At 45.7% G+C, this 10,974-nt stretch overlaps 1 protein-coding gene across 1 annotated transcript in view; it reads left to right on the top strand.

The window, feature by feature from the left end:
• Positions 1–4,301: 4,301 nt before the first annotated feature.
• Positions 4,302–10,974, top strand: part of LOC310799078 (RING finger protein 207-like) — a gene marked incomplete at both ends in the record, with an annotated part of 49,519 nt that continues 42,846 nt past the window's right edge. The window contains 1 exon segment of the mRNA XM_083661640.1: positions 4,302–4,492. Coding sequence (XP_083517766.1) covers positions 4,302–4,492 — 191 coding nt within the window.

A 10,974-nucleotide genomic window follows, 5' to 3' on the forward strand; every position in this document is an offset into this window, starting at 1 on the left:
GTTCATTTAATTTCTAGAGACAATAGACAATTGTCTATGACTGATATTGTAGTTTAGGCCAAGACACAACCGAGGCTCCTTGCTTTCCACCTCTCTGCACCTCTTTTCTTCTCCATTTTGGCACCATTGAACAGCAAGCCCCGCCCACCCGCGCTATACATACTGGCCTGCTGTTCAGTGAGTGGCCTGGCCTGTAAAAAAAAAAAAAAAAAAAAAGGCATGCAGGCCATGCCAGGCCAGGCCACCGGGCATCTGCCCGAAGCGCCCCAATCAGCCAGTCGGCGCCTGAGTACAGAGCACGCCCATAGACGAGAAATTGAGAATTGGAATAATAAACAACTGTTTAAATTGAATTGTGTCAGTCGTAACATTACATTTTTTTAAACTTGTTCCGTTACATTTTTTTAAAACTTAATGTAACATTACCTCATCCTCGTCCCCCTCACTTCAGCAGCCGTAGCGAGGGTCAGATACTAGGTGACGACAGAATAGCCGCTCGGTGCTGATCTTGTTCCATAACGTAGCAACTAGCAAACACTCATGTATCCAGCTGCACTGAAGAATTCAGCCCAACTTCCCATGCTAGCTCTCCTAGGAACAAGCAATACATATCCATTCTTTTCATTATTTTAATACAAATAAAGACATAAAAGGACAAGAATGTGTGCTGTACAATTTAATATAACACAAGATTTTATTATTATTTTTTACATTCTAGCAAGACAATGCTATTGCTAGATAATTTTGTGGCTCAGAAATAAACATGATTCTGCACATTTTGTTCTCATTTGAATTTATTACATTGTTCCAGGGTTGTATCGAATCATGAAACCCTTGTATGATAAACCAAAGCATCACACACAGTTCATTTACAGTATATTTCACTTTTCTTTTAGCATCCTGACATTTACAGTGCAACGTGAAAAATCCCTTTTGCTTCACTCTCATCATCATCCTAGGATATCGATGCACAATATTGGATCTTCTTGGTGCTGATATCCGACACCCATGTGGATCATTTCCACCTCATTTCAGAGAACATCGTCTCTGCTGTAGTGGAATGAACACAGTATGCCTGCTCTTATCATGACGGCCCACTGGCAGATGCAGACATGAATACAATGCTTTTCAAGATGTACACATTCACTAGCAAAACTAGAACGACCGCACCACAGCTATATACCTCCGCCAACAAGTGAGCAGTCGACATCCATGTCTGTCCAGACCAGGGCCGGTTCCAGAACAAGATGACTAGGGATGCATCCTAGATAGGAAGGGGTGCACATGCACGAGCCGACCGAAAAATTTGACGTTATTTTACTAAAAATAATGCATTTTACCATCATTTCAGGTAGAATGATACAAAGCAAGAATATTTCAAGTGTTTCAAGTGCTTTACTGAAATATTTGGACCATATAATGATAATACAATTATCTCAACCTTAAAAGGTTACATATAGGTGCCAAAAAGCCATAAATTCACATCAAAGAACAAAGAAAAACAACAATTATAATTCAAGTTTAAACAGTAAGTGTGCAGCTGCAGCATTTATTGAATCTTTTCTTTTTTTTTTTACTTTTCAACTGAGCATGCAGACAATTAAAATAAGGGTGCAATGCGTGCTTTTGCACCCCTGTAAAACCGGGCCTGGTCCAGACTTTGACGGTTGAGCCAAATGTGAAAAAAATCCGTCAAGGTGTTACTGAGATATGGCATTACCAAGCTTGAAAATGGCGTTCGTGAGGTCATAGTAACCTTGACCTTTGACCACCAAAATCTTTTCAGTTCATCCTTGAGTCCAAGTCAACATTTGAGGCAAATTTGATAAAATTCCGTCAAGGCGTTCCTCAGATATCGCATTAACAAACATCGGACGGACGTACGGACGTACGGATAACCCGAATCCATAATGCCTCCGGCCTGGCTATCGTCGGCGGAGGCATAATAAGAAAACTACTTCAACTTGGCTTATGCAAAACATGGCATATTTTCTCATTATGTCTACTCAGTCTTATCATGATCGCCCACTGGCAGATGCAGACATAAATACAATGCTTTTCAAAATGGACACATTCACTGGGCAAAGTAAGAAAACCACTACAACTTAGGTTATGTAATAAAACATACCACTTTATTTTGATGTAACATTTTCTTGTTTGGGAAGGAGCGCTTCCTGGACTCAGTGTTTGTTTGAGGTGCTCTTTGGAAGGTATTCATTGTAGACAGAAGAAATATAACAAAAGCCAAGATTCTCAGTTAAAATGCCTTTATTTTCACGGCATGGTCATGATAGACTTTAACAAGTTGTTCAAGCAGTCAAAGAAGTAATGGTACAATTAGATTAGAAATAGGCCCACTATATTAGTCCCTCTTAATCTGCATGAGACTGCAATATTAAATGTATCCCTATTGTCCCTTTAGCACTTTGGCAATATCCCACTGACTTTCTCTCTCTTGCTGTGTTAACTTGCTGGCTGGGGGGGGGGGGGGGGGGTGTTAACTTAGGGGGGAAAGGTTGCTGGCTGGGGGGGGGGGGTGTTAACTTAGGGGGGAAAGGTTGCTGGCTGGGGGGGGGGTGTTAACTTAGGGGGGAAAGGTTGCTGGCTGGGGGGGTGTTAACTTAGGGGGGAAAGGTTGCTGGCTGGGGGGGTGTTAACTTAGGGGGGAAAGGTTGCTGGCTGGGGGGGTGTTAACTTAGGGGGGAAAGGTTGCTGGCTGGGGGGGGGGTGTTAACTTAGGGGGGAAAGGTTGCTGGCTGGGGGGGGTGTTAACTTAGGGGGGAAAGGTTGCTGGCTGGGGGGGGTGTTAACTTAGGGGGGAAAGGTTGCTGGCTGGGGGGGGTGTTAACTTAGGGGGGAAAGGTTGCTGGCTGGGGGGGTGTTAACTTAGGGGGGAAAGGTTGCTGGCTGGGGGGGTGTTAACTTAGGGGGGAAAGGTTGCTGGCTGGGGGGGGTGTTAACTTAGGGGGGAAAGGTTGCTGGCTGGGGGTGTGTTAACTTAGGGGGGAAAGGTTGCTGGCTGGGGGGGGGTGTTAACTTAGGGGGGAAAGGTTGCTGGCTGGGGGGGGGTGTTAACTTAGGGGGGAAAGGTTGCTGGCTGGGGGGGTGTTAACTTAGGGGGGAAAGGTTGCTGGCTGGGGGGGTGTTAACTTAGGGGGGAAAGGTTGCTGGCTGGGGGGGTGTTAACTTAGGGGGGAAAGGTTGCTGGTTGGGGGGGGTGTTAACTTAGGGGGGAAAGGTTGCTGGCTGGGGGGTGTTAACTTAGGGGGGAAAGGTTGCTGGCTGGGGGGGTGTTAACTTAGGGGGGAAAGGTTGCTGGCTGGGGGGGTGTTAACTTAGGGGGGAAAGGTTGCTGGCTGGGGGGTGTTAACTTAGGGGGGAAAGGTTGCTGGCTGGGGGGGTGTTAACTTAGGGGGGAAAGGTTGCTGGCTGGGGGGTGTTAACTTAGGGGGGAAAGGTTGCTGGCTGGGGGGTGTGTTAACTTAGGGGGGAAAGGTTGCTGGCTGGGGGGTGTTGGCATGGCTTGTGCTGTCAGCTGGGACCCCCTCGGGCTACTATTGAAGAGTTCTGCATTGCTGTCATTCCTGCTGGGGGGTAGCTCTCTCTGTGCTTTCCACAGACTGGCCCCACTACAGTACGTTTACACTGGGTCTCATTTACTGCCCAACATGTTGATGTTGACCATGGAGCTTTGATTTTCGCCTACTTTTTTTTGGTTGGATCTATGGATTGTGCTTTTTCACTACATCTCTGAGCAGTAATTGCACGACTGGCAAGGTAAGAGAAATGGAAAAGGTGTCCTCTTGTTTATGTCAACTAAAACCAGACAGCTGAATAATGATTGTGCTCCACTTCATATTCTGCTGAGTCAGCCTTAAGTGGAGCCTGTTGACTGTAATAAACCTTCACACCAAGGTCCCAACCAGGGCTGTTCCCAGGTTGATTTGGTGTCTGAAAGGGTTAACCCGGGGTACCCGACCTGGCTTGGCGACCCACGTGAGGTGGGTCAGACCAGGGTTGATTCCAGTGTGAATGGCACCAGCCCACCTGGCTATTTGCTATTGTTCATTATGCTATAGTTGCATGTGTCTCGGGTTGTGACCCAGGTCCTGTCTGAATTGTCATGACCAGGGATTAATCTGTGACTTGGTGTGAATTGAAGGTGATATAAAATCAATGGCGATGTTGCACGTTCTTTGTGTGATAGTGATAATGTATTCTACTAATATAAAAAATATAGATATTCTGTGATTCATGTGACACAGTAGCAGTTTGTCATTATTCACACCCTGCATTTGCAGATGGCAGGAGGAATCTTCACCCAATTGGACAACCTGTGCAGTGTGGACTGCACTAACGTCCATCCCCTGGTGTGTCACCTGTGCCATGAGCAGTACCAGCGCCCATGTCTCCTGGACTGCTACCACATCTTCTGTGCCCGCTGCCTGCGTGGCCGGACCAACGATAGCCGCCTCAGCTGCCCCCTCTGTGGGTAAGGGAGAGTACTGAATAGTTGATCAGCAAAAAAAAAATTCCCATAGATAGTAGTGAGAGCAGTGAATATGTCTGTGGTATATATAACATATCACGATCCGATAAAGATACATTATGAAGCGACTACCAATGCCATACGATTCCCCCTATTGCGATTCCATGTGACGCAAAAGAATGATGCTATAGTATACAATTCAATTATGGTACAGAGTTTGATTTTATTTTAATTATCAAAGCAAAAAAAAGTCATTTTTACTTGATATATTTGTTTCTCTAGTATTGCAAATCAGTAAGCATCTCATTTATGATGTTTCTTTAAAAGCATAGGGCCTCTACTGATAATGCAAAGATGTTGTGAAAAATCGATGCATCGCGAGTTCATCCCAAATTGTATCCCATGCACTTTTTTAACTGGTGCAATCGCATCTTGAAGTTTTATGCCGGTACAGTACACTGATGCAAATCAGTGAATCATCCCTAGTCTCTATAAGGACAATTAAATCCTTTAAAATGCAAAGTTTCTCAGCCTGACAAATAGAAAACAAGTCAGGAAAGTAGGATGCAATGAGTACCAAAAGCAGCCTCAGGGAATGGACGTTGAGGAAAATGTTTTGGCGTCTTCATAGGACTAGATGGTAGGGGCCAAATTTCACCATGTTATGACACTTAGACTAAGCCATCAGTGCCCACACAGCATTTTGTTACCTTTCAGTATTTTGGTGCCATAAGCAGCCAAACAAACACAAGAAGACATCAGTCATTGAAATTCAAAAGAGTAAATAAGCGTTTTTCACGTCACCACAAAACCTGGTAATAAGCCTTGTAATAAGCGAGTGATTTCCAAAGCGATGCTCAGATCTGATGAAGAGATCACACACTGGAACCAGCCAGCTCTGCTCTATGGGATTCGTTCCACATAACCGGATTAGTAGATTGGACTGGTTTATGCAGGAGAATCTCATTGGTTTCGGAGAGCATCGCTCTCTGGGTTCGGGGCTGCTTGGTGACCCGCTGCTCGCCCGGGCTGGGTGAGTGTTTGGAGCAGCTGCAGGGTCACCCCAGTCTCTGATTTAGCCCCCTGGCCGCCATGCAGTCACACAGCAAACAAAGCACACTGGCATGTGGCACTGATGCCCGCGGCTTAGGGCAAATCAAAAGCAGTCACATGCTTCCTATCCGTTTCATCCCCTATTAAGGCGTGACTTGGTGGCTTCCACGGTCACCTACAGGCCTGTAGTGGTATTAGCTTTCCCTGATCAAAGAGCATGGGAACACACCTACAGGTCTGTAGTGGTATTAGCTTTCCCTGATCAAAGAGCATGGGAACACACCTACAGGTCTGTAGTGGTATTAGCTTTCCCTGATCAAAGAGCATGGGAACACACCTACAGGCCTGTAGTGGTATTAGCTTTCCCTGATCAAAGAGCATGGGAACACAGTCTACAGGCCTGTAGTGGTATTAGCTTTCCCTGATCAAAGAGCATGGGAACACAGTCTACAGGTCTGTAGTGGTATTAGCTTTCCCTGATCAAAGAGCATGGGAACACAGGTCTGTAGGGGTATTAGCTTTCCCTGATCAAAGAGCATGGGAACACAGGTCTGTAGGGGTATTAGCTTTCCCTGATCAAAGAGCATGGGAACACAGTCTACAGGTCTGTAGTGGTATTAGCTTTCCCTGATCAAAGAGCATGGGAACACAGGTCTGTAGGGGTATTAGCTTTCCCTGATCAAAGAGCATGGGAACACAGTCTACAGGCCTGTAGTGGTATTAGCTTTCCCTGATCAAAGAGCATGGGAACACAGTCTACAGGCCTGTAGTAGTATTAGCTTTCCCTGATCAAAGAGCATGGGAACACAGTCTACAGGTCTGTAGTAGTATTAGCTTTCCCTGATCAAAGAGCATGGGAACACAGTCTACTATGCAATATGGGACCTCTCCTGCAAGGTGATTGCACCGCAAATAAGTAAATAAGCATAAACTACGCTCGAGTCTCTTCTACTGCTTCAGATGCAACTCCACACAGATTTTTAAGCAGTGCAGCCGCTTCTATACGTGACGTGTGTGCGTTGTGTAGCACGATGTCCGTTTGTAGCACGAGAGGAAGACAATCAGGAGGAGCCTATGTGTAAACCTGCACCACTTACTTCAACACATGGGTGTGAATCCCCCTCCCCTCCCCCCCATTCAATGTGTCTGTGGATGAAGACATGAGGGCCTGAAGTGGTGCTGTGTTGTATTGTTGATTATAACTAACTGGTCATTTTGTGTCCCTTAGATGTGATTTGGAGGGATACACCACTTTTTTGGAAGTTTAGCTCATTTGCCACATCCCTACCACATAGCCAAGATACCCCCTGCCTTTACCGGCATTGTTCGCTCAGTTCACAGTGAGCTACAGTCGTGAAGTTAGTAATTATCGCCATAGAATGGAGGCTAATGGTACAGCTGTTAAAAATGTGCCAAAACACACATCTCACGGCGCCAAAATACATGTTGTACTTCGGGTACTCGCCACACGATGAAATGTTAATCCAAAATGCACATAATCTGTCTTTTTGGAAGGAAAAGAGGTCGGCGGCCATGTTTGGAAAGTAGTGCCGGCTACCTCTTTTCCTTCCAAAAAGACAGATTATGTGCATTTTAGATTAATATTTCATCGTGTGGCGAGTACCTGAAGCACAACATGTATTTTGGCGCCGTGTGTTTTGGCAGATTTTTAACAGCTGTACCATTAGCCTCCATTCTATGGCGATAATTACTAACTTCACGACTGTAGCTCACTGAGCAGACAGTGCCGGTAAGGCAGGGTGTATCTTGGTTATGTGGGGGGGGGGGTAAATGAGCTAAACTTCCAAAAAAGTGGAGTATCCCTTTAACACCTTAAGTGCCATAGCCGAAATAATTCGTCTTACATAATCCAACGCTTAAGTGCCAGAGCCGAGTTTACTCGTCTTACATAAACATTTTTTTTTTTTTGACGGTGGGACATCAATCAACAACTTTTACATCTTCGAGATCACTATTGGAGCAAGATAATGTGTATAATCTATTTTACCGACCCACTAAGTGTTGACAGTGCTCCCCCAGACGACCGAAATCAAAGAAAAAACTGCCGCGGGACCAAGCCGTTCAAGGAAATGCCGTGGCGATTTTACAGTAATCCATTCAAGACTTGTCTTGCCTGAGAGCGGCCGCGCACCGGCAGCAGCACACAGAGAGCGGAGAGCGATTTGCAAAATAGATCATAGGTGAAACACACTTTGAAACACCTCAGAAAGGCCAGAATCAACATCTGCCCATCGCCCACGCATTCCCTGGCCCATCTTGACTCGCACAAGGAGCGTCCGCACGCAGGCAAGCAGGCAGGCAGGCACACAGGCAGGCAGCAGCAAAAGCGCTTCTGACACGCCCGCTGTACAGCCAGGAGGAAGGAGGAGAAGACACACGGAGGGAGGAGTTTGAATGAGAGGGGTGTTTCCTGTTGTTATGGAGGAAATTACTGTTCAAAACTATTGTTTAGAATGTCTGACGGTCTTACTGATGCCAAAAATGAATGGTTAAAGTGACTGTTTCACAAAAAGCCATTTATCTCTGAATAAATTTCCAGACGCTGAAACCATGCTGTACTCAACGGCTAATATCTACATAACTACTAACTCTGCAAACTAACTCTTTTAGACAGAGAAAGCACACATTCTATTAGTTATTTTTAGATGATTGGTGTTCATGAATTCTTAACAGAAAAGAATCCTCGGGCTGTTCTAAAATGAGCCAGAATCGTCAAAAACACCCCTGGCACAACTTACCTACAGGAATGAAAACATGGCTGGCATTCAATGTGTTAACATTGAGAACAGCTGTGACTACAAGAGCAGCGATGAGAGGCTCCTGATCTAACCCTACAGCTATATTTGTCTCTTTTGTTTGAGTGTATATCAAGTTACCTGCAACTCTGTGCCTTTCTGCTCTGGGGTTTTGCATTCAAACGTCCTACAATCAAGTTAGTGGAACACTAACAGAGTAGAATTAAAGATTAAAGGAACAGCTCACCCTAAAATCCAAGATACATATATTCCCTCTCACCTGTAGTGCTATTTAACCATCTATATTGTTTTGTGTTAGTTGCCTGAGTTTTGGAGATATCGGCCGCAGAGTTTCTGCCTCCTCTCCAATACAATGGAACTGGATGGCACTCGGCTTGTGGTGCTCAAAGTGCCAAAGAAATACATTTGATAAACTCAACAGCATTGTCTCTTTCCAGAAATCATGACCCCGTTACTCAAGATAATCCACAGCAGTTTCATGGAGGAACTATTTTCTTTTGACCAAACTACACCCGCTAGCTGCTGGCTAGTTCCTACACGAGACTGCAAAAGAAAATAGTTCCTACATGAAACTGCTCACAACAAAGTCTGCATTATCTTGAGTAACCGGGTCATGATTTCTGGAAAGAGACAATGTTGAGTTTATCAAATGTATTTTTTTGGTGCTTCGAACACCACAAGCCGAGTTCCATCCAGTTCCATTGTATTGGAGAGAAGGCAGACATCTCTGCAGCAGATATCTCCAAAACTGAGGCAACTATCCCAAAACGATATAGATGGATAAATAGCACTACAGGTGAGAGGAAAAATATGTATTCTGGATTTTAGGGTGGAGAACCACCAGGACCACCAACAACCAGGCGACCTCATGCAACTCAAGCTCATTCGAGGAAACTACGTCTTTCAACTGGCACTGATGACATCACTGATGACATCTTCGCCGTTTCAACAGCCCAAGTTTGGCACTGATGACATCATCATTATCCATCACTGACTGAATGAATGAAATGCCTGACCAGTGTAGGGATTTAGCCAGGGGCAAGATAATTTTATTTTAATTCAATTAATTTAATTTCCATCTCTAACACACACTCAGCACCTGCAAGCTGGTTGACAGAAGATGACGATGAAGAACACACTCACACAAACAGTGCTGTTGTTCACACTACGCTTTAGCAACTTTATGCACTAATTACTATTTTTTAAAGTGCCCCCAAAATTTTGTAAATGCCCCCAGTTTTTAGAGAGTGGCGGCAAAAGTTGCCCCCAAAATATTTGATGCTCTCCCTATTGGTGGGCATCTGTTGCTTCAAGAAGCTAAAAGTGTTCTCACAGGCTGATCAGAGCAGGGCTAATCTGCTGTGTAAGGGCCTAGATTATGGAGAAGTGTGTCTGTCAGTCCAGCTCTGTCTGGTCTGAACTTCCACAACTTTCCACGTTTGCCTCGCTCCAAATATTTGATGTTCACCTGTGATGCCTGAAGTGAGAGCACAAGTGCAGTTGACAGCTATTATTAGCATCATAAAGTATGTATAAATAAATGTGTTTTGTGTGGAAACAGCCCAGTGGGCACCGTGCCCCTGGCCGGGCCCTCCTGTCTGTGGGCACTGTGCTCCTGGCCGGGCAGGTCCTCCTGTCTGTGGGCACTGTGCTCCTGGCCGGGCAGGCCCTCCTGTCTGTGGGCACTGTGCTCCTGGCCGGGCAGGTCCTCCTGTCTGTGGGCACTGTGCTCCTGGCCGGGCAGGCCCTCCTGTCTGGGGGCACTGTGCTCCTGGCCGGGCAGGCCCTCCTGTCTGTGGGCACTGTGCTCCTGGCCGGGCAGGTCCTCCTGTCTGTGGGCACTGTGCTCCTGGCCGGGCAGGCCCTCCTGTCTGTGGGCACTGTGCTCCTGGCCGGGCAGGTCCTCCTGTCTGGGGACGGGCTACACCGGCACGCTGTGAGCTGCTATTTCCATCAGCAGTGGCCTCCTACCAGCTGCTCACTCCAGCACCATCATGTAATCTAGGAATCCACTACTCTGCTATTAGTAGAACACAATAGACCTCGGTTGCTATGAAACGTAGATAAACATGGGTGAGAGAGAGGGGGCCATTCATATCATTGCCACTGAATCACGTGAGGCAAAGAGCACAATATTGAAATTAAATTGTATTCAACAAGAAAACTAAATGCACCCACAGCTAACGTACTGTTGTGCACTTCAGTCAAATATGATGGAGTCCAATGAAGAATCTTTTCACTGAAGGACAAAGGATCACTGAGCAAAGGAACTTCAAAATGAAGGCTGGGGAAAGCAACTTTCTTTTGTTGGATCTACTTTTCATTTGACTGACAAATACCTCAAGCAGCAGGGCGGGCGAGGCCACGCAGCGGGCGCGCCTAGGGATCGAGCGCGCGAGATGCCTAGTTCAGTAAAAAGCACAACATGGATTATATATACACCATGTAGGTCACTAAGCGTTCATAATGCTTAGATTATGCACACTAGTATAGAGAATTTGTATTTCTATCATCAGTAACTTTAACTTAGGCTACAGCTACATTTTATATCTGCCATAACATGTAAAACAGGAAGACTGATTTGACATGTGACATTGTGTGAGATGAGGAGAAAGATGGAGCGCCATCTTCTGGAATGTTCAAGAATGCAATAAA

The sequence above is a fragment of the Poromitra crassiceps genome, assembly GCF_964638095.1.
Source record: "Poromitra crassiceps genome assembly, chromosome: 27".
Classification (NCBI taxonomy): Eukaryota; Metazoa; Chordata; class Actinopteri; order Beryciformes; family Melamphaidae; genus Poromitra; species Poromitra crassiceps.